Source organism: Elaeis guineensis, chromosome 10 (genome assembly GCF_000442705.2).
Source record: "Elaeis guineensis isolate ETL-2024a chromosome 10, EG11, whole genome shotgun sequence".
NCBI lineage: Eukaryota > Viridiplantae > Streptophyta > Magnoliopsida > Arecales > Arecaceae > Elaeis > Elaeis guineensis.
The window spans coordinates 26,921,145-26,944,565 of record NC_026002.2 but is presented as its reverse complement, the minus strand read 5'-3'; the positions used below and the strand labels follow the sequence as shown (position 1 = coordinate 26,944,565).

Genomic DNA, 23,421 nt, shown 5'->3' with positions numbered 1-23,421 from the left:
TATAGCCTTTTTAAATTTAAAATAAATAAATAAATAAATAAATATATATATATATATATATATACATACACACAGACGTGAACCAAATAAAAATGAAACTTGTCATTTATTTTACCTTCTTTTTCTTTTTTTTCTTTATAGCAAATATAGTAATTTAATGTAAGATTCATTCTTTTATGTAAGATAATCTTTGACTAAATGAATCATCAAAATATGATTGTGAGGATTCATACATGTATATATTTAGTTTTACATAGATCATAAGTTAGATCAATTTTGATATCATTCTATCACGTTTCGAATTTAATATCCAGATCGGTCATGCGATATGATCGTATGATTTTTTAAGATGCCATTTTAGGGTTTATGTGACTGTATTAGATAATCATTCCACATGTAAGATTTAGGATGTGACAATAATAATGAAAAAGGGCATGAATGGATCTCAAGAGCTCGTCCGGATAGATGGGCACTTGCTGCTATTGTAGGGTAGTTGTCGTGGGGGGCTCCTGGCTGTATATTTTGAGCCGACGGATGATTGATTTTTTTTTTGTTTAAATGGATCGCACTTTACAGATGTCAAAACATTTAAACTCTTTCTTTCAAAAAAAAAAAAAAAGAAAAAAGAAAAAGCACTTGGATTCTTTTCTGTCCTCCGTAGATCAAAGTAGATATTATGCGATCTAACGGCTCACGTTGTGAAAGGAGAGAATCATTCTTTAGCGTGAAAGACACAACTCGAACTCTTGTTGTGAGTGAATCCGTGATGATGATTCGTCTCTCAGCCGTCGGATCTGTAGAATTCCTAGCTCTTCAGATCTAGGCCGTTGAACCGGACAGCTCGGACCCCTAACCACCCCCAACTGCCCGCCTTCGTGAAACGGATGAGGGCGCCTTATCCCTTTCCTCTGCCCGCGTCCTCCACTAACACCACGTTCACACCTCGATGATGGGAGTCACGGCTCCAATCCCCACACCGCCTCTACTGCCTCGCCTCGTCCTTTCCCGCCCTCCGAGAATTCTCCCCTTCGTTCGCCCCCAAAACGCTGGGTTCGGCCTCGAGGACCGACGACGCTCTCGCATCTCGATGGCGCTGCCTCTCGATTCCTCCGCCTCTTTCACCGAAGCGATCGGTCAGCATCTCCTCAATTCGTTGCAATGTGTTCGAATCGCTGTTTCCTTTGAACGAATACTGTTCTTGTTTGCATTTGATCTGGGTGCTGGTTCGGTTTTGCTGTTTTTGGTACGCTGGTGGGGTTTTGGGTTCAAACGGAGGTCGGAGTGGCTAATTCGTTCTTGTTCGAATTGGATCACTGCATTCGGTCATAGTTCTTGAAGTGTAGTTTTCTGTTTTCCTTTTTGTGTACATTGGGTATCTTGGAAAGTGTTGGGATATACCGACCGACGATCCCGACGGACGATCCCGACAGACGATCCCGACCGACGACCGACGGACGATTTCGACGGACGACCCCGACCGACCCCGATGGACGACTCCGACGGACGACCCCGACGGACGACCCCGACCGACTCCGACGGATGACCCCGACGGACGACCCTGACCGACAACCGACGGATGACCCCGACGGATGACTCCGACCGACGACCCCGACAGACGGCTGCCGACAATATCCGACCGAAGGTGTGTCGGCCGAACCGACCCATGCTGTTCCCGACCGACCGAGCGGCCGAACCCATATTACCGACTCACTGTCGGGGGTGGCAGCCGACGTCCGACTTAAGCAAGACACCAGACCAGCCGACGGTGCCTCCGGATCATCACCCGACGTCCCGACAGTCGAATACCGACGTATGATCGGCCAGCCCTCCCAAATGCCGTACGACCGCTATGGGCTGCTGTCCTGTCAAGGACGTGCTGTGTGACCGCCCTGAAACATTGTCCTGCCAAGGACATGGGTTGATTCTGACAACCCACGGCGATTTGACAGCCCACGGTGACTCTGACAGCCTCCGGCGATTTGACAACTCCTCCCATTGTCTGCGCCATTAATGACGGCGCCATGCCGCGCTCTACTATAAAACGGGGAATGCAACAGTGCTGGAGGAGGTCCCTTCGAAATCTTTGGGCTTACTCCCTCTCTCTCTAGCTCTCTCTCGCTGAGCTCCTTGATTCTTTTTTACTGTTGCCTAGTCTCCTCTCTGATTTGACCGTCGGAGGGTCTCCACCGGAGTCACCTCCAGTCAGTGCGGACTTCTTTTGCAGGCGCTCGTTCCCGGTGACCAGGCGACGAGGGGATTGGCCGCAACAGGTTTGGCGCGCCAGGTAGGGGGGTCGACAGAGGTAAGACAATGAGCTCTACAAAAGCTTGAAGAGACCTCTCGAGATGACGAAAACCAGAGCTCAGCGATCGAGAGCTATCGGGTCGGCGAGGCACTCTTCCCGTCGGGAAGAGCCCTCTCCTTCACCCTCCATGGTGGAGCCTAGCTCTCCGCACCCGGCGGTAACCACGGAGGCACAGATCGCGGCGATCGTGCGGCAAATGACCGTTCTGACGGATGCGGTCAAAAATCTTCAACCACAACTAACTCAGTTACTACGACCGCCGGCGGTGCAACCGGCGGCGCACCCTATGCCGTCCAGAAGCAGCCACCGACGCCCGCGTCCACTTCCATCTCCTCCTCAGAAGCAGCCATCTCAGCATTCCCACCGAGAAGGGGAGAGACGACCACGGCGTGACACCCATCGGTCTCGACGTCCCTCTCCTTTCCAGCTGGAGCAAGCGAGGAAGGCCGCGGACACCGTCCACCTCCCTCTCAGATTCATCGGGAGATTCGACTCCTGGGGTCTCCCAACACCGGCAGATCGACAACTACGAGTGCAAGTTCGAGAAAATCGACTGTCGGCTTGCTCAATTCCAGGTGGATGGCCAGAAGTCCTCGAACGACGTCGACTTCCAGACCGCCCAACCTCTCCCGACTCATCCTCGACGAACCGATCCCTAGTCGGTTCAAGATGCCTCATGTGGAGCCTTACGACGGCTCCACCGACCCAATCGACCATCTAGAGAGCTACAAGGCTCTCATGACAATCCAAGGGGCAACCGATGCCCTTCTTTGCATCGGCTTCCCCACTACACTCCGCAAAGCTGTCAGGGCCTGGTACTCCAGCTTTCGCTCGGGAAGTATCCACTCTTTCGGGCAGCTCGAACATTCCTTCGCGGTCCATTTCAGCACCAGTCAGAAGCCGCCACGAACCTCGGACAGTCTTTTCTCCCTCAAGCAGGGAGAAAATGAGACTCTACGATACTTTGTGGTCCGATTCAACGCGGCCACACTTGAGATCCAGGACCTCAACGAAGACATGGCTATCTCGGCCATGAAGAGAGGGCTAAGGGGGTCCCGTTTCACATACTCTCTGGACAAGACCCTCCCCCGGACGTACGCCGAATTGCTGGAGCGCACGTACAAATACATGCGCGCAGACGAAGGAGCTTCCGACCGGCGTCTGACCTAGGGCACGGGCCAGAAGAAAAAGCGGAAGAAAGGTCGGGCCCCTGCTGAACCCAGCAGGCCCCCCACCGATAGACGGATCTTACCCCGACGATGGAGTTCGAGACTGACGCATCGCATGTATGACTCCTACACCCCTCTCTCTGCTCCTCGTGCGCAGATTCTACGACGGAGATCGAAGGAGTGGAATATCTGCGACGGCCTCCGCCTTTGAAGGCAAAAAGGCCTCGACCAACGCGGTCCGATTGCCGAACCAACGGCTTCATCGCCGAACCGATCATCGATCGTCGAATCAACGGCTCGATCATCGATCGCCGAACCGTCGAGGTGACGGCCTCGACCTCTGAAGGCAAAGGGTCCCAATCAACACGGCTCGATCGTCGATCGCCGAATCAATGGCTCGATCACCGATTGCCGAACCGACGGCCTCGGCCTCTGAAGGCAAAAGGGCCTCGACCAATACGGCTCGATCGTCGATCGCTGAATCAATGGCTCGATCATCGATCGTCGAATCGATGGTCTCGGCCTCTGAAGGCAAAAGGGCCTCGACCAATATGGCTCGATCGTCGATCGCCGAATCAATGGCTCGATCATCGATCGCCGAACCGATGGCCTCGGCCTCTGAAGGCAAAAGGGCCCCGACCAACACGGCTCGATCGTCGATCGTTGAATCAATGGCTCGATCATCGATCGCCGAACCGACGGCCTCGACCTCTGAAGGCAAAAAGGCTCCGACCAACACGGCTCGATCGTCGGTCGTCGAATCAATGGCTCGATCATCGATCGCCGAACCGACGGTCTCGATCTCTGAAGGCAAAAAGGCCTCGACCAACGCGGTCCGATCGCCGAACCGACGGCCTCGGCCTCTGAAGGCAAAAGGGCCCCGACCAACACGGCTCGATCGCCGATCGTCGAATCAATGGCTCGATCACCGATCGTCGAACCGACGGCCTCGGCCTCTGAAGGCAAAAAGGCCTCGACCAACGCGGTCCGATCGCCGAACCAACGGCTCCGTCACCGAACTGATCGCCGATCGTCGAATCAACGGCTCGATCATCGATCGCCGAACCGACGGCCCCCGCCTCTGAAGGCAAAGGGCTTCGACTAATGCGGCTGGCTAACTTGCCAACTTAGCTTCGACTAAAAAAGGGCAAAATGCCAAGACAACCGCGACATACCCGCCTGATCAAGATCTGGGCAACGGGTATTCGATTTGCGACATACCGACCCGGTCACGACCGGTCGAAGGATATTCGGCTTGCCACCGTCTATCATATGACTCGACACGCTACGTCAACGGATATTCGACTTGCAATATATCGACCTGGTCACGACCGGTCGAAGGACATTCGGCTTGCCACCGTCTATCATACGACTCGACATGCTACGTCAATGGATATTCGACTTGTGACATACCGACCCGGTCACGATCGATCGAAGGATATTCGGCTTGCCATCGTTTATCATACGTCTCGACGTGCACGCCCGATCAAAGGCCGGACAATGGATATTCGACTTGCCATCGTTATCCTATCCGAATACATCGGACGCTACTCGACTATCAGACTCTGCAAAATGATCGTGTCGATGAGCAACGTTCGGAGGTTGGCCGACCTCCGACCCGACGTGCATGCTCGACCTACTGTTGAGATGACCGACATCGGATCGTTCGTTGATGCGATCTCCAGAGTCGGGGCAAGACGTGACAGAAAACCACTCCTTTCATCCGAAGCCGTCGCCCACATGTTCACGAGAGCCAACACGACATCGGACTCTGGAGTGGGGGGCAACTGTTGGGATATACCGACCGACGACCCCGACAGACGACTCCGACGGATGACCCCGACCGACGACCGACGGACGACTCCGACGGACGATCCCGACAGACGACTCCGACGGACGACCCCGACGGACGACCCCGACCGACGACCCCGACGGACGACTCCGACAAACGATTCCGACGGACGATCCCGACGGACGACCCCGACCGAAGACTGACGGACGACTCCGACGGACGATCCCGACGGACGACTCCGACGAACGACCCCGACCGACCCCGATGGACGACTCCGACGGACGATCCCGACGGACGACTCCGACGGACGACCTCGACAAACGACGTCGACCGACTCCGACAGACGACCCCGACCGACGACCGACGGACGACCCCGACGGATGACTCCGACCGACGACCCCGACAGACGGCTGCCGACAATATCCGACCGAAGGTGTGTCGGCCGAACCGATCCATGCTGTTCCCGACCGACCGAGCGGCCGAACCCATATTACTGACTCACTGTCGGGGGTGACAGCCGACGTCCGACTTAAGCAAGACACCAGACCAGCCGACGGTGCCTCTGGGTCATCACTCAACGTCCCGACAGTCGAATACCGACGTATGATCGATCAGCCCTTCCAAATGCCGTACAACCGCTATGGGCTGCTGTCCTGTCAAGGACGTGCTGTGTGACCGTCCTGGAACATTGTCCTCCCAAAGACATGGGTTGATTCTGACAACCCGCGGTGATTTGACAGTCCACGGTGACTCTGACAGCCTTCGGCGATTTGACAACTCCTCCCATTGTCTGCGCCATTAATGACGGTGCCATGCCGCGCTCTACTATAAAATGGGGAAGACAACAGTGCTGGAGGAGGTCCCTTCGAAATCTTTGGGCTTACTCCCTCTCTCTCTAGCTCTCTCTCGCTGAGCTCCTTGATTCTTTTCTACTGTTGCCTAGTCTCCTCTCTGACTTGACCGTCGGAGGGTCCTCGCTGGAGTCACCTCCGGTCAGTGTGGACTTCTTTTGCAGGTGCTCGTTTCCAGCGATCAAGCGACGAGGGGATTGGCCGCAACAGGAAGGTTCCAGCAGCTGTAGCTAATTAAATACGAATGGAATTTTCTGGTCTCTTATTGAAGTTGCTGTTTCCAACATACCAGATTATTTCTTGCTGAGGGGAATCCGTGCGTTTCATTCAGTTGGCTTAATAGTTCTTGCCATATGGATTTTGCTTTTTCTTTGGTGCATTGGGTGCATTCATGGTCAGATTTTTTTTTATCAATTATTTTTCCCCTGGTGGAATGCTTGATTGTGCTTGGATTGAAACGAGGATGGGAATAGGCTAAATTTTATAAAGGTAGAATTTTGGTTTGACCTATTGTCATCGTTTCTCAAATTGCAATATCATCCTAAATAGGTAGAGAACTCTTTCCGTTTGCACCAAATTTTTTCTCCTCATTTAAACAGAACGAGATGTAGGTGGAGATTTGCTAGATTTAGTAAAGGAGGGATTTTGATTCGCTTGCTTGATGTCGCTACTTTATAGTTTATGCCATTTCTACGTCTTTCTAGGGTCTAATAGTGATGGTTCAACAATTTTCACTATGGTTCAACAATTTTCACTATTTGGTGGAAAGTTATCTCTTGGGACCGTTCATGTCTATTTTATAGGACTCGTTTGGTTCACGAGAAGTGGGGAGGGGAATGATAATTCCTAAGAGTGGAGGGAGTCTTCTTGTTTGGTTGGAGTTTTAAGATGAGAGAGAATGAAAAAAAGCTCTTCCCATAGGAAGACACTTCCTACATTTCATGAAAATTACAAACCTATGGAAGAGATGGATTTTGAAACTTTTCATAAAATGAAAATTGGTGGTCCCTGTTTCTTTCTGAATATATTTTTTTAATATTATCCTTAAAAATATTAGTATAATATTAATTTATTAATATAATATAATATTTATATTAATATAAATATAAATATTTAATATTTATTATATATTAATATTATCTTAATATTTATACTAATATAATATTTTATTAATATTAATATAATATTTATATTAATATACAAATATTATATTAATATCTATATTAATAAATTTGTTATATTAAAATAATCATATTAAATTAATATTATATTAATATTATATCAGTACATATATATTAATGTTGTCTCAATATAATAAATTATTATGATCTAATGATATATTATATTATTTATATTATATTCATATTGATATGAATATTATATTAATACTTATGTAGAATTTGAGAGTAAAAAGGTATGATCTTATATCTATCAAGGTTATAATAGATATTTTACACAATTTTTTCATGAAAGTGGACGCTCAACCAAATGTAAACCATTGTAAAATAAGTCATTTTTTCATGATTAACTAAACATACCAAAATCATATTCCCAAACATTATACTCCTAAGAAATAACTTCCCAAAAAAAAAAATGCTTCCCTTGAACCAAACGAGTCCATAATGTGTTGTTACCCATGAATGTTTGGAGTTTTCATAATGAAATTGGATAAGAAATTCTTTTAAATGGGGCACTATCAGTGTGATCTGTGTGGGGCATTTGCCTACTCATTTTGGTCTACTTGATGGAGGTGTTTGGGGATCCAACTTGGATCATCACGGTGATCTAAGATCACTGATGATCCAAATCCTGGGGTGATCTAATCTCTAGTGATCTAAGATCACTATGTTTGGTTTGTCATAGTGCAGTGATTAAAGATCTCCGGATATGTCCAAGCTACTTGTTTAGTATGCTATGAGAATTCAAGACCATGGACCATAGAATATCAAAAATACCTCTGACAACTTATTTGGGAGTTGGGATTGAGGATTAGGGTAGAAAAAATTTTAGAACAAAATCAAATAGACTTTTCTTCTTTCTAATCAGCAAGACAAGAGAAGGGAGGATTTTCTTCTCTCCCATGGAGATGACGCCCCAAGTACCTATGCGCATTTCTTCTCTTCCATGGAGAAATGCGTGAACCACCCATCCGACGCATGCGGAAAAAATATTTTCGTAAAAAAAAAAGGTTTCCTCTTTTTGGAAGTCTCTCAATTGTGAGGGTATTTTGGTTAACATATTTAATATAAGATCACAGTAATGGAGTAATGTTGGATACCTATCCTCAACAGCGGGTTTTATATCACGGTGTTAGACGGTGATTTGAGGAGTGGGGGTGATTTGAAATCACCGCCACGTAGGATCACCATGGTGTAACCAAATACGGTGATCTCATCACCTCCATCCACATTACCCTTGATCCTAGATGAATCACCCCATACCAAACACCCCCGATAGGTTGTAAAGACAACATATGAGTGCTGCTTGTTCTTTGAAGTTAATGATTGAGATTTGTTTAATAGACACAGAAACAATTTAGGTTGTAAACCTTGTGTGGTGAAACTAAGATTCTTATCAGGTGACTTTGCTCTTAGCCATATTGTCAATTTTTTTGTGTCTTAAAATAGCAACTTATCTTTTGATCTATTTTCTAAATGATTGGAAAGTCATCTGTTCCACTTTAGATCGTGCATATTTAGTATCACATTAGACTTCAGTGGTGCTGCTAGTTATATAACATACCTTAGTCCTGGATAGCTCATGGCTGGAAGACTAGTATAGCTTAATTTAGTAAAAAAATCTATAAGTTTTTATTTGCTTTCGAACATTTAATACTAAAAATGATGCACCTTTAGGTTCCTAATGTATGAAATTTTTTACTAGAGAACAAATAGGTTGAGATTCATTGCTTACATAATAAAAAAATTAAGCAAAACTTATTGTTTCAAACAAAAACAGTGCAAAATTCATCTGATAAAGAAAAAAAGATGCAAATATCAGTTGTTTAGCATGAGAACCACAATTTTTGGAAAAACAAGCCACAAGCATAATCTAATCCTTCACCATGTAGGTTCCAAAATTGGTAAATATGACTATAGACATGATGTGCACTATTCTATAGAGATCTATAGATGGCGTGGTTGAGTTATTGAGGGCTGATTCTGGGCTGATGTCTAGCAGATCCAAATAAAACAAACTAGCAAAAGGAGTTAAAGGGTGGGAAATAGAATTTGGGGTTCATTGAATCAATACAAACATGTATTGTACTTAAGGTCTGTTAGTCTTGCATAAGCTAAATAGCCTCAAACTCTTAAAGTCTCTCAAATTTGGCTTATACCCTGTCGACAATTCAAATGGTATAATTTTAGCCTTTTTATGTAGCACCCTATTCAAAACATAACAAGCAGTTAAAACCGCTTCACCCCAAAGCTTAGTTGGAGCACCTAAATCAATAAGCATGGTATTCATCAACTTGAGCAAGGTTCTATTTTTTCTCTCAGCCACACCATTGGAGGCAGGCGAGTATGCAGAAGTAGTTTCATGAATTAATTCCATTATTCATGTGCTAATGAGGTAATTATTCCTATTATTTTTTGTAATAGATTATTTAATTCGCACTACTCTCTCCTCATGTGTTAAATGCCTAATTATTCTTACATTTTGTAACATAAAAATCTATCACCCTCTCTGTTTCTATAACCCATTATTTTGGCTGATAATGGACCATAGTAACTTGAGTAGGCTCTATGAGCCTATAAAAAGGCCCCTCACCATTAGCCTCTAAAACACATAATACATCATACAAGTCATCCTTATTCTACTTACAAAATTTGAGAGTCCTCTAGCCAAAGAAAGGTGTTCATTTGGTGGAGTTTTAGGTTCAACCTCTTGCGCAGAGTTGGTCTTGAGCCACACGACGATCCAGTTGGGCTGTTGTATCGTAGATAGGATAAGTTAAAGAGGTCTACTGCACCAGTTTGTGGGCTTTGCTAATTGCATAGGACTTGAATCTTCTTAAAGAGAGTGAGATTTTCGCGCCTCAACCTGATTAGTATCGTCATCTTAGAGGAAAATTCTTAATTTTCTATTGTAGTTTTGCTACAATTATTGTACTTTGCACCAACAATTTTAACCCCACCATCTCAAAATTTATGAAAACATTATTTCCATTTTAATAATAAAATGCACCAACAACATGTAGTATGAGGGAAAGTATAGAAGATTCAGGAGAAGAGGGAAAGTAAGTGAGAAGAGTTGTTCAAAAAGATGGATAACACTTACATACCAAAAAAAAAAAAAAAAGCGATAGATAACACAAGGACGAGATGATAGAGAGTCATGGAGGGTTCACGGTTCTGACAAACTAAAAAATGATGGAAGAAAAGAAGAGAGTGTACAGAAAAGAGAAGAGAAGTCAAATCTTGGATATCAAATGTTGGTTTGTTTTGTTCTGTTTTTTGAGAAATGGTTTAGTACTAGTTTCTATTCTACTTATTTGAAGAGGGATTTGTTCCAGCCGAAGATCAATGCAAGATTTTCGAATGTGTTGACCCATTCACAGTCTTTGCTTACACAATAACTTTTGGTGGTCTCTGAATCCTTTCTCTATGCTCTATATCATGAACTTATCACTTGGTTGTTCTGGATGTGTGTTGACTGCCATTTTTCCAACATATGAGTGTCTTTCAACTCATTTGTGAGGTGAAGTGTGACCTATACCAGATTTTATTCTTTGTTCGTTGAAGATTTTAGCTGTTGAGATGCCAGGAAACTGCTGATAGAATTATTATATTGTTGGATGGAGCTAGAAAGTGAGACAGCGATTTTTAGTTGAGATTTAGGCAAAAATCTTTCTATTTATCCCTATGCTTTCTATCCTAGTTCTTGACTTAGAACTCATATATTAAAATTAGATCTGTGGTACAAATAATCAAATGATGCCAGATCGGATCAAGCTGTTCGGTTTTTTTTGCTAGTCAGGAAACCCCACTTGATGTGAAGTTGAATTTAGTATATAGTTATCATGAAGTAAGCACCTGATAATAAATAAATGCTTAAATTAATTTTGGGTGCTGAAATTATTAATTTCGAAACAAAAATCAGAAAATTTTAGTATCTGATTGCATTACTGGATGTAATTTGACATTTTGTTGCATGCAGTGTAATTTCAAAACTTTATTGTACATGTTGAACATTATAGAATGTCCAGATGTCTAATTTGAAGGATTTTGAAAGTCCATTTGTGCTTTGACAAATGCAGGGACATCTCATGATTCGGGACTGAAGGTATCATCCCCTAATGTTGTTGGGGAGCATGATTTGTTGATTGTAGGGCCAGGTGTACTTGGTCGTATGGTAGCTGAAAAGTGGGAACAGGTTCATTCAAATACTTGGAAAGATAATTGAACTAGTTACATATCTGACATGTTATCTTTTATGATTTACCCTGTTCTTATTTCTCTCTCCCTCTCCTTCAAAATTCCAATCTCTAGGCAGCAGGATCCAGAAAAAGCTGACCGAGCAAAGGGGAATTTGTACACCAAGAATTTTGAAGAAAATAAATTAATTTATAATGGATGATATAAGCAATTTCAGCTTAATTATAGCCAACAGAATTTTTAGTATCTTAAGCTGATTGCATGTCTAGCTAAATAATCTGTCAGGATTTTGCCTTGTGAATCCAGATAATGTCATTGGCACCCAGTATTGCTTGACTTCTTTGTATCTTTAAGAAGTTTGTAGCACAAAGGCAAGGAATTATTTATCTTTTCCAAAGACATATACTAAGATTGTGTCATGATTTAAAATTTCTTGAAAATGAACTATATGACCCCTAAATGGTGCATAAGGGTTCAGGTTTTAACTCTTATGGAAGTAAGGAAGTTTGTATAACAGGACCTTGGATGGCATAGAAAGGTCTGCGATGTAATTTTGTATACATAGTAAATGGCAAATATAACCATTCTCATCCTTACTGCTATCTTATTTTGATCCCACCTTTTAAAGCTAACTATTGAGTGGCAGTTCTAAGCATACGTTTCATTTTCTTAACAATATTTATGTTAGCTAATAGGAAGAAGGAACTAGCATCAATGTTATTTGATATGAAAGTTCATTCTTAAAATTAAATAAATAGGATTCATTGTTTTCTTTTCCTTTTTGATGGAACAGAGTAAGAGATTTGTTTTCATGTTATTCTAAACTAGATTATCATACTGACATGGTAACAATCCTTCGAGCATGGCAAGTGACTTGTACATTTTGTAGAACTCCAATGCATTGATATTTTGGATATCTAAAGTTACCCTTTTATTTTACTGTTGAAATTGCAAAATGTTCATTACATCTATTTATCAAAGTGATTTTTTACATAAAATAAGGAAATGAGTTCATAAGTATCAAAATTGTATAACATATTCTTTTAAAGTGATAAAATATTTTTTCTATAATCTGTTAATAGGAAAATCCCGGGTGCCAAATCTTTGGACAGACGATGACTACAGATCACCATGATGAATTGATAAAAATTGGAATCATTCCTTCTAAGAGAGGAACTATAGCTGCTCATCAATTTCCATATGTTATATTCTGTGCTCCTCCATCACGAACTGCAGATTACCCTGCTGATGTTAGGTAAATATTGACTTATAAGTTTAGGAGATGATTTTGCTGTTCTGCAACATATTTAGCAGTAAAGGAATAGATTCATGTCATGTTTTCAACAGTTCTGTTACAAATCTTTATGTATATCTTCTTGGCCGCCATAAGCCTATGTTGATATCTTGTACATCTCTTCCCTCATAATCTTTTCCATATAACTGTCCTTCATATGAATAATTTTTTCTAGATGTATGAAGGCTGGATGATATATGCATTTGGAACATTACAAAGTAAATTAGCATCCAATAATTTTGATATCAGACCTTTCTCAAGAGGTCTTCATGCGAACGTCCTCAATGAAGGTCCGAGTCCATCAGTCTAATGGTATTCATGCTAATTTCTGAGCATGAACCTGGGCAAAGCTAACGTAAGAACCTGATGAGCATGTCTTCGATTTTGTGGGACCTGGATCCTTTGATATGGCCCAAGTTACTTGCACCGGACGCTTGAACATGGACATTATGTATGACAGTCAAACATGGCTCTTAAGAAGAGGTATTGAAAAGATCTGACTATTAGACATGCATCCCCACCCGACTCACGACCCCAACCGCAATTAACGTAGGTTGGAGTTAATTCTTATGTCCTTGTGGGCAGAATTAAGGAAGAATACAGGCTATGAATAGATCTAGCTCATAGGCAATGCCAATAGTAAGGATCTTCAGGTCTGACCTGGCATATAGATATGTCAAATAATGAATAGACTCGTTTGGTGGTTCTAGTCTCTACTTTGGAAAGGTGCAGCCGAGATGCCTTTTATGCTTGCCTAGCATTTTGAATCCCAATCAATGAGGGTAGTTCTTGCTTCAACATTTAACTACCTGTGTAACGAGTTTCACTGTACCAAAAAGAAGCAAGATGGCAAACATGTTGTCTAAGGAAGATGTCTTGCCTACTAGCCTAGAAATGGAAATGTCATCCTCTCTTCTGCTTCCAACTTTTAGTGACAGACTAACTGATTATGCATGGATTATGAAAATGCTAGACTTGGGTGACTGTAAATGTTGCCAAATTGTTAGACTACGGTAACTCTAGATGTAAAAGAATCCGGCAAAAAAAGTAGAGCCTTCTAAGAACTAATTAACATCTTTATTGTGACTTCATAAGATTCATATTTACTGACAGTGCCCATTTGCTTTTGCCTGGCTTTTTTTACAGTTTTATTATTTACAACAAGCCTTTTGCTGATTTTATATCTACTGTGTGTCAATGCACCTAATCATCCCATATTCAATAGAAATACAGATCCTGGACATAGTTGACATGTTTGGGTTTTAAAATAATGTGCAGATTGGCGGCATCAAACTGGAGTGGTGAAGGTTCTTTCCTGTTTACATCAAGTACTGCTGCATATGATTGCAGTGATAATGGTTTGTGTGATGAGGTGTTACATCTAATATAAACATATTACTCTAATGGTAAAATATTTGTTTTGCACTCATTGTGTCGTAATACAAGTTATATTTTCTTAATGATTTGATGTTTCAACTGTTTCTCCCACATTATTGACTAAACTGCAATAAATGAGTGAACTGGTGATAGCAAACTTAATTAATATGAACAAAATTTTCAGTATATCCTGGTCAAGCACTTTTAGATCTAGTTTGACCTTTTTTTTTTTTTGTCACCTTGCATTTCATTGACTTTGATTTCATTGTTTGAAGCAGAATCATAACAGGACATCAGGTGTAAATTGATTTCTGTGAAAGAGGGGCTGTGTATGTTCTTGAGATCTTATAAAACATAATTATTTTTTACTATTTAAAAGACTTTGAGGCTTTGAGCCAACCTTCCTGTTTGGTTGATGGAAATTATTTCTTGATAAATATATGTATCTTCTTCAATGCTGGAGATCTTTACTTTTCTTTTCTTTTTCATAAGCGATGATGAGCAGTTTCCTTATCATGTACTTGTAACTTTCAGATCCATGTATCAACCTGAATCACTTTCTGACTGCAGTTCTATAACATCCTTTTTGGGATGTCACAATTTTTTTTTGATTCAATATTATGCATTTCCTTGTAGGATTTTCCGGTAGTGCCGATTGGTAGAAGTCCTCGGACAGATGTGCTTTTAAAAGCAGAAAATGCAACTTTGGAAGCTGGGGGCTGTGTTCTGAGACTAGCAGGGCTTTATATATCCTTATTTAATGCTATTGGCTGTACTATGAGGCATGCATGCATGTGTGCCATATGAAGGCAAGCACATACACAAGCAATCAAGAAAGCAAACACACTTTTGATCTTATTTTCTTAGCTAACGATACAAAGCAGATAGAGGTGCCCATGTTTATTGTTTAGAGAAAGGAACTGTTGATGCTCGTCCAGATCATATACTAAATCTTATTCATTATGAGGTCACGGCCTTTTTTTTTTCCCAATCGCTTTATAATTCAGAGTGTTGTTCTGATGATTATATTGTAGCTGAAATAGTGCTGGTTATTTCTAATTTATATGTTTTTAAATTTTTTTTATGATGTTGCCACAGATCATATGTTAAATCTTATTTATTACGAAGTCACAACCTTCTTTACTCAGTGGTTCTATAAATCAGGCTTGCTCTGATGATTATGATAGGGTGTCTGAAAAAATACCGGTTATTTTTAATTTTTATATTTTTTTTTGAAAATTTTTTGAATGATGTTGCCATAGGTTAACGGGGGACATTTTGGCACATTTTTGACAAAGTAAAACAGAAATCTATGCACAAACAAGCTATTTTCTTGCGCAGAACTTTCTTGTGTTGATCTTGATTTTTTTTTCAGATTTTCTCTGTTTTTCTTTCATATTATGGCATTAAATTTTCTTAAGTTAAAATACAGACAGTTTGAGCATGTTTCCATATATTGGATGAGGATTCCATGATTGATTCTTCTCAATAGTTTTATATTCTTCTGTTTTTTTTCTGATTGTTTTAAACTTTAAGATCAAATCTAAATTTCATATAATTGAGGTCTTTAATCCTCATCATAAAGTGTAGGGACCTTTTTTCCTATAGTATGATGATGAAGAGTAATTTATGCCAATCCACATTTAAGTTTGAATAAACTGATTGAGTAGTTGATAACAACATAAAGAAGGATTGACAAACCTTGAAAAGTAAGGAAAGCCAGACTTCTGTAGATGACCTGCCATCTGCTGGCTATACAATGAACATCTTATGATGAATACATCAATGCCAAGTTCAATAATTCATTCCACCAGACTTCAATTTCTCAAATCAAGAGCAGGATTTATAAAAGCTGAATTGTATATCTCGTTTATTTTCACTTCATGCAGCCCATACTACCAGCAACCTCTCTTTTTCTCATTTTGCCAAGAGATGGGACACTTACGAGTTTTGTATTAATTAATTAAAGAACAAAGTTGTGAGGGTATACCACTTGAGACATGTGATCTCATTGCCGATGAGGGGAACACTCGTGTAGGCAGTAGTGCACTATCCTGCTTCACAGGGACCAATATGATCAGAGGATGAGAGATCTCATAATATATTACTATAAAATGGGATGTTAAGTTGTTAGCTGTGTTGGTACTTGGTTTTAAGGCTTGGATTTTGTCCATCGTGCTCGCTTCTTTTAGTGCATAACAAATTGTTTGGTTTTGTGTTGCACCTTTTCTTTCTTTCTTTCTTAATTTTTTGTTTGATTTGTTGTATTTGGTCAACAACTTACTTGTATGGATATAGAATGATAGCAAGTGATGTGCTTCTAATTGATTAACCAATTGTAGTTACATCTTTCATATGTGCTCTTTTTTAGCATTAATATTAACCCATTATATTTTGATACTTCAATAGGGGATTATGATTAATGCATAATGGGATATGACGGTGTAAGATTTGTTCTTATGTTTCTGCTTTGGTGCTTTAGTTAATAGAGGTATTTAAACAATTAAAAGGGCTTATTGGTAATATACATATATATATATCCATATATATATATATATATATATATATATATATATATATATATATATGTTTTCTGAATGCTTGTTCATCTGCCCCCAAATTGAAGCTTGGGGTGTGTTACTATTCTCTTATCCATTGGCTTTATAACACATAAGATGAAGATGTTGCTTAACAGGATGCTGCTTCCCTCTCAATTGCCATCATGAAAAAGAAGCTTCAGGGTAGAATTTTCTTGGGCTGTGACAATCATCCTCTCTCCAGGTTGCCATTCTTGGACTTCATTTGCTTGCATTCTTGTGCTGAGCCTTCCCATATTCGTAGCATATAACTTGGAGTCTGCCATTATAAATGTCTCTGTCCCCTGCCAAATGTTTGATCTTAGTTATTATCATGCTCGCATATTGCTAGCTATTCAATATCCAAGCGTATGCTTTTTGCAGGCAAGAGATAATGGATTGTGTGAACCGAAGTGGGAAATTTAACAAGAAGTTCCAGGGTTTTACAGGCAAGTATTTACGTTTTAATTTCATTACCTTGTAAAAGGTTGGAATTCTCTTTCTATATATGTTTCAACCTTGAGATGGATATTTTATTTTCTAGGCACTGATGGTCCTTTAGGGAAGAGGATGAATAACTCCAGAACTCGTGCTGAAATTGGATGGGAACCAAAATATGCAAGCTTTCCCGACTTCCTAGGCCTAACAGACTGAGTTTGGTCTTTTTCTGTTTCATTCCAAGTTTGTTTTTTAACTGAGATGAAATGAAGCTGGAGAAATGACATTGAATGAGTTTTGTGATTAAAGTTATAATAAAACTGAGAGGTCTTACTCACTTGAAATGACATTGAATGAGTTTTGTGATTAAAGTTATAATAAAACCGAGAGGTCTTTCTCACTTGAAATGACATTGAATGAGTTTTATGATTAAAGTTATAATAAAATCGAGAGGTCTCTCTCTTTGAGGTAAGCGATGCTTCTCTCAAAGGAAAAAAAAAAAGGAAAGGAAAAAAAAAAAGGATTTGAGATAAGTGTTGCTGTAGGCTTGCTGCTTGATACGATTTGTGGATTCTTTCTTCTTCTTTTCTTGTTGTTGTTTTTGCTGTTATTCAACAGATTGCTATATTCTATCGGCAACTTATTAATTGTCCAAATGGTCAGATGGTCATACTTTTTGTTGTTGACAGCAGTTTCTCATGGGTTGTTGGTTGTTATTTTGAGAATAGCAGTGGGATGACCTGTCAAAAATAGAACTACCTGTGCAACTCCTCTGGTTCAAATACAGAACCTCCTCCCAAGTGGATATCATTGCTGTTATCTTTCTTTTTTTTTCCTCCCTCTTCCAGAATAATGCTGGGAGCACCTGCCAGAGAACTACCCGAGCTCCTCCTAAGTGGTGGAAGGGTATAAGTACGGAGCTATGCCCCAATTTTTTGTGGATCCTCTTGGAATATTTCTAGAAGCTTTTAAAAGTCCTTCTGGTGAAAGGAGTGCACTGGTGGTCCGGATAAAATCATTGATGAGATTGTCTGGAGTAGCACCATCAGCAATTCCAAAACAAAGGCAGAACAATTTTAGTTTTACTTTTCCTTGATCAAAAAGAAAAATCATAGAGTTGTAAATAAGATTGTTGAGATATGAATTAGTTATTCTCTTACCATCAATATCTATTGGCGGAGAAAAAAAAATTTCCCGTAAATTTTTTTTTCTTGGGCTTGGATTTTCTTTTCCTCGAATATTTTCTCTACAGCTCAATCATGAACGAGAAAGAAGATACCTCTCTAACATGCTCTCTTCTTTTTATGAACAACCAAACAAATCTCAAAGCATATTATGCCCAATGTGACAAATATCTGACTTTCCTGTAGATGAGAAAAAGGCTGCTGTTAATTACTTCCACAAAACAATTTCAGCTGATGAAATCAGTGTTATAGCAGGCCGGTTGAAATGGAAACTTCACAATGGATTTTTGCCGCATCATAATTTTCAAAAATATTATCACAACATCAAAAATACAGGTACAACACCAAGAAGATGAAGACAAGCTCGATCATGGAACTAATTTATTGCCTCAATTATCTATCAATTAGGAGAGAACTACCATCTGCCTAAATGAGAAGTATACATGGGCAACAGGCCGGGCCTCCCATTACATGGCCCGGCTTGGCACGAATCGGACCGTGCCAGGCCCATTAAAAGGGGTCAGGCTGGGCTAAAGATTTGTGGCTTATGGTCCAGGCCCGATATGGCCCATAAGGGCCTGGCATGGCCCTTGGGCTAGGCATGGTTCCGACCCGATCTAGACATGGTATGATCTCATGCTGGTCGGATCTTTTTTTTTTTGAATTTGAAAAATATGATTTTCTTTATAAATTAAAAAATGGTTAAGAAGCAAAATTAATATAGAAGTTGGATTTTTTTTGTAAAATCAAAAAATCATCTTGTAATGGTGGGGGGTTTGGCGTGGACCCCTACCGGTTTATTAATAACAATCAAAATAGTACAAATAAGGGAGGGGGCTAGGCCTGACTTCCAGAATACAATGAGAGAGAGAAGAAATAGAGATGACTTACTTCAATAATTAAAAGGTAAAAACTAAAAAATTATAAATATAAGAAAATAATAATTGAAAATCTTACTAATCATTATTTGTCGGTAGTGTGTGTATTGTCGTCATCATCGAATATTATATTATATCCATCTTTACTTTGAAATCTCGTCTTGGCATCTTTGAAGTAGAATAGCATCTTAATTATTTCGTTGATCATTTTACTTCTCTTTTCATTTAAAATACGTCGATCTGCACTAAAAGTAGATTTCAATGCTATCATGGATATCGACACAGCTAAGATATCATATGCAATGGCAGACATTACAAGATATTGATTTTTAATATTTTTTTCATCGAGCTAACACATTAAGAATCTTTATTTGATTTTCATCATATGCAGATTAAAGATTATTTTATAAATAAAATTTAAGTTTACTACTTAAAGATGAAGATGTAGATGAATTTGAAGAAATATGTGTATCTCTTATGTGTAATGAATGAGAAAATAAATGATGAACGAGAAGTACTAAAAGAAGAGGTGGAGGTTTGTAAATAAGAAGCACTAGATTTTCATCATATAAAGCATAAATATCATAAAAAAGTTGGTTTACCTCAACTTTAGTGGGTTTGAAATTTTGATTCATATTTTTATAATATGTTTTAAATAAAATTAGCACACCACTTAATTTAATACGTAGATCAAATACAGCAGCTAAGTTATGCATGGGACATATCCTGTTCCAATACTCATTCTATCTAAATTTTATTTTATAAATAATAGGTTTTAAAATATCATCATATTTATGTTGTGTAAATTTTTGACTAATAAGAATGCTTGTTGTAAAAATGAATAAGAGATTGGATAATAAATACCAGAAAGAATATTAGTGGCATTATAGCAACTAACCAAAAATTCTTCCAAAAGTTTACCTTTATTCCAATCATTTTTAGTCAATGTAAAGCCTAATCCATGATCATTAATATATATACTTAATAAATTTTTATATGGATACGCATCATGTATTATGGTATATATTGAGTTCTAATGAGAAACTATATCAAGTTTAAATTTTTCAAACTGTCTACCATGATCTATACATATTTACTTAAATTTTCGAAGTCTTGCTCTTAAAGCATGAATAAATGAAACTGTATTTTTAATTTTTATAATAATATCTTGAACCATACCTATGTCATATTGAATAAAGAGATTTAAAATATAATATGCACATCTAATATGCAATAAATTTTCATTTAAAATGTGATGTAATAAGTCCTTCAATAATTTGACAGTAGAATTATTATTAGATACATTATCAAAAGTAATATACATAATTTTAACATTAAAACTATATGAATATGCAGTTTGATAAATAGCGTTAGAAATTTGTTGTCTAAAATATAAAAAATTAAAAGCACGAAAAGCAAGAATATATTTATTTAATAGCCAATCATTATCAATATAATGAGCAGTAATAGTAATAAAATAATAACTATTAACAAATACTGTCCAAATATCAGAAGTTAATGATATTTTTAAATTTAGGACAGAGATAGTTTCAATTAAATTTGTTTCATTACTAAAAAATTAATCATAGCTATTCTGCTAAATATATGTCTACTAATTCTTTTGTAAGCAAGTTGTAGGGCTAATTGAACATATTCTTCAAAATTAAAAGACTCATATAAGCTAAAATGAAATTCATCCTTAACTATCCATTTTACTAGTATTTTCTCTTAATTTTTCATGATTATATACAAAATTACCTATAAAATTATCTCTTTGTATATTGAGGATGTTTTGAAGACGAGCATTACTCATCACATGGCTCTTTTGATATCTCTTGAAATGACAGTTTCCCCACTACTAACATAATTATATAATTTGATATATTTTTTACATTTCACTTTTAAAAATTCATCTATCATAATTCTTTCAAAATCATTCCATACAGCACTAGCCCTTTTACGGGAAGAAGAGGCAGAGCCTTGACCTTCGGTATTGATTTCAGAGGGAGCAGGAATAGTAGTTTTTTCTCCCTCAAAAATCGGAGGAATACTAAAATGATTCTTATCTAAAGATGTCATATCTAAATATGAGTTATGTAAATAATAAAAATTAACCAAAATATCAAATGAAGAAATTGAGTAGAGGTAGGCGGAGATTTGTGAGCTTCCTCTTGTATTCCTCCAGACCTCAACAAGGACTTCCAAGGCTCCAATAGGTGGACTAATCCTCCTCTTGTATAGCATTTGAATATTTACTAATTGCTAAATATTGAACACTTGCTAAATATTACTATAAGAGAATGAGTAGTAGTAGAGAAGGAGAGGAAAATTGATTTGGTGTGATAAAAATGAAAGAGGAGGGGGATATTTATAGGAATCCTAATATTTTTATTTCCTAAATTACTCTTAAAATTAGCCATTTTATGACTGTTAGGGGGTTAAAATGGTAAAAGAATAAAAATTAGCAATTATCCTACAAAAAAAAAACTAAATTAGTCGTTACGGACCGTGCCTGATCTGTAACAGTATTAAATGGATTGTGCTTGGTACGATCCATAATGGTACTAAATGGGCTTAAATGAGCCATGCCAAACACGGTCCGTTTGGATTATATTTTTTTTTTTAAAGAAAAGAAAAGAAAAAAAAAGACCGTCCATCAGGCTTGCGGGCCTGATGGGCCACATGCTATATCCGGCATTGCCTGCTAGACCTCGGATCTAGGGCTGTGTCAGGCTGAGATTTGGGCTAAACGGGTCGTGCCCAGCACGGTCTGTTTGGATCTTAGTTCGATGGGCCTGTGCCGGGCCGTGTCAGGCACGGCTCAGTGCCCATGTCTATTGGAGAAGTCCCATTGTTAACAATTTTTGCAGGAGTTGAGTAGCAAACTTGAGTGGCGGCGAAGAAATGTGACATTTACTTATATTTTTTTTGTAACACTATCTTCAAGTTGTGCTCATAATAACTTATAACACCATTTCTTCAATTGCTTATGCGGCAATCATTTGGTCGGCCAACAAGATTTTCTAATATTTACACTATCCTAATTTATAACATTGGTCAACTTGTTTTGCGGTAGAGCCATACAATTTTTTTTTTAATAAGCTGGAATACTTATGCCCATTAGGCATGGGTGCAAGTCAAAAAATAAAATATCACGAAAGTCTAAAGTGATGCAATAATAATTGGACCACATTGTATTGCCTGAATATTGTGCGATTATTGCATCACATGGACCACAAAATAATGGAGCTTGACAGCTTCCTAGCGCACCATTCAGTTTGGAATCTTTCAATGACGCATGTCAGATTCAATGCTTCCCTTTGGGCAGGGAATGAAAGCGAATGAAATTAAGTCACGCAGGAAAATCCAAATCCAAATCCAAATCCAAAAAGAATCTAAGGTTAAAACTCCTCCTCGTTATAAAACTTAGGATTAGCCCATGACTGCGAAGTAAGACTACTGAAACCACCGTGTGCTCTCTTGCTCAAGCGTAACGGTAGAAAATGATGCTTCAACTACTTTCTTCTTTGTCGTCAATGGAAACTTCCTTGAGAAAGGAGAAGGCTACCAGCCATTTCACCTATTCCTCCTCCTTAACAAGCACCATCTCTTTACCAAAAAAAAAGCACCATCTCTCTCTGACTTTCTCTCTCATCATGGGAAGTTGTTTTTGCTGCGTGCACTCAGATGATGAAAGCTTGGATCCCCTGGGGCTCATCGTGGTTCTGATCATCGCATTGGCGATCATGGCTGTCTACTGCCGACCGCGAAGACGGCGTGGAGCGTTCATCGTCTATCCCCGATGCTGAACGCTGAATCATGTTTTGGATTGGCTTCCATGGGATCCATCGTTCCAGTCCTTTGCCGAGTAAACTTTGCTTTGCTTTGTTTATCTGGAGATGACACCGTTTTATTGCATTGATGATGGCGTGAATGAATAATTATGAATAAAAGTTTGAATTAGTGAAATCTTGTACTTCTATTTTTCAGAATAAGATCATAAGATATGAAAATTTAAGTAGCAAATGAAATGAAGCCTGTGTAGTTTACCTTCCTTTTTTTTTTTTTTTCCTTTTTTTAAATGTGTGTATTTTAATGATATAATCAAACAGAGCCTAGTAGGGCAGCCTTGACAGCCGACAAAATTAAGTCAGTTGATTCAGTAGACTAAAATAATTC

The 23,421-nt window shown here is 39.4% G+C and overlaps 1 protein-coding gene across 3 annotated transcripts; it reads left to right on the top strand.

Moving 5' to 3' along the window:
• The first annotated feature begins 883 nt into the window (after positions 1-883).
• LOC105059954 (uncharacterized) lies at positions 884-17,524 on the top strand. Of its 3 annotated transcripts, none has more exons than XR_012134690.1 (9): positions 884-1,133; positions 11,378-11,493; positions 12,578-12,750; positions 14,068-14,161; positions 14,803-14,914; positions 15,045-15,133; positions 16,862-17,036; positions 17,127-17,191; positions 17,287-17,349. XR_012134690.1 is itself a non-coding variant. In XM_073244140.1 (9 exons), the coding sequence occupies exons 1-9, from the start codon at positions 947-949 to the stop codon at positions 17,394-17,396; spliced, it is 1,032 nt and encodes a 343-aa protein (XP_073100241.1). In that variant the 5' UTR covers positions 885-946; the 3' UTR covers positions 17,397-17,524. The 3 variants fall into 3 exon arrangements, 2 of the variants coding, with proteins under 2 accessions (XP_073100241.1, XP_029116266.1); XM_073244140.1 differs by having other exon boundaries at positions 885-1,133; positions 16,862-16,947; positions 17,287-17,524; XM_029260433.2 differs by lacking the exons at positions 14,803-14,914; positions 15,045-15,133 and having other exon boundaries at positions 886-1,133; positions 16,862-16,947; positions 17,287-17,524.
• The last annotated feature ends 5,897 nt before the right edge of the window (positions 17,525-23,421 follow it).

Excerpts from the sequence above, each read along its gene's own strand:
- LOC105059954 (XM_073244140.1), top strand. The coding sequence starts at position 947 with ATGATGGGAGTCACGGCTCCAATCCCCACACCGCCTCTACTGCCTCGC. Across the intron at positions 1,134-11,377 it reads CTCTTTCACCGAAGCGATCG|GGACATCTCATGATTCGGGA; the intron begins GTCAGCATCTCC and ends TGACAAATGCAG. Across the intron at positions 12,751-14,067 it reads GATTACCCTGCTGATGTTAG|ATTGGCGGCATCAAACTGGA; the intron begins GTAAATATTGAC and ends AATAATGTGCAG.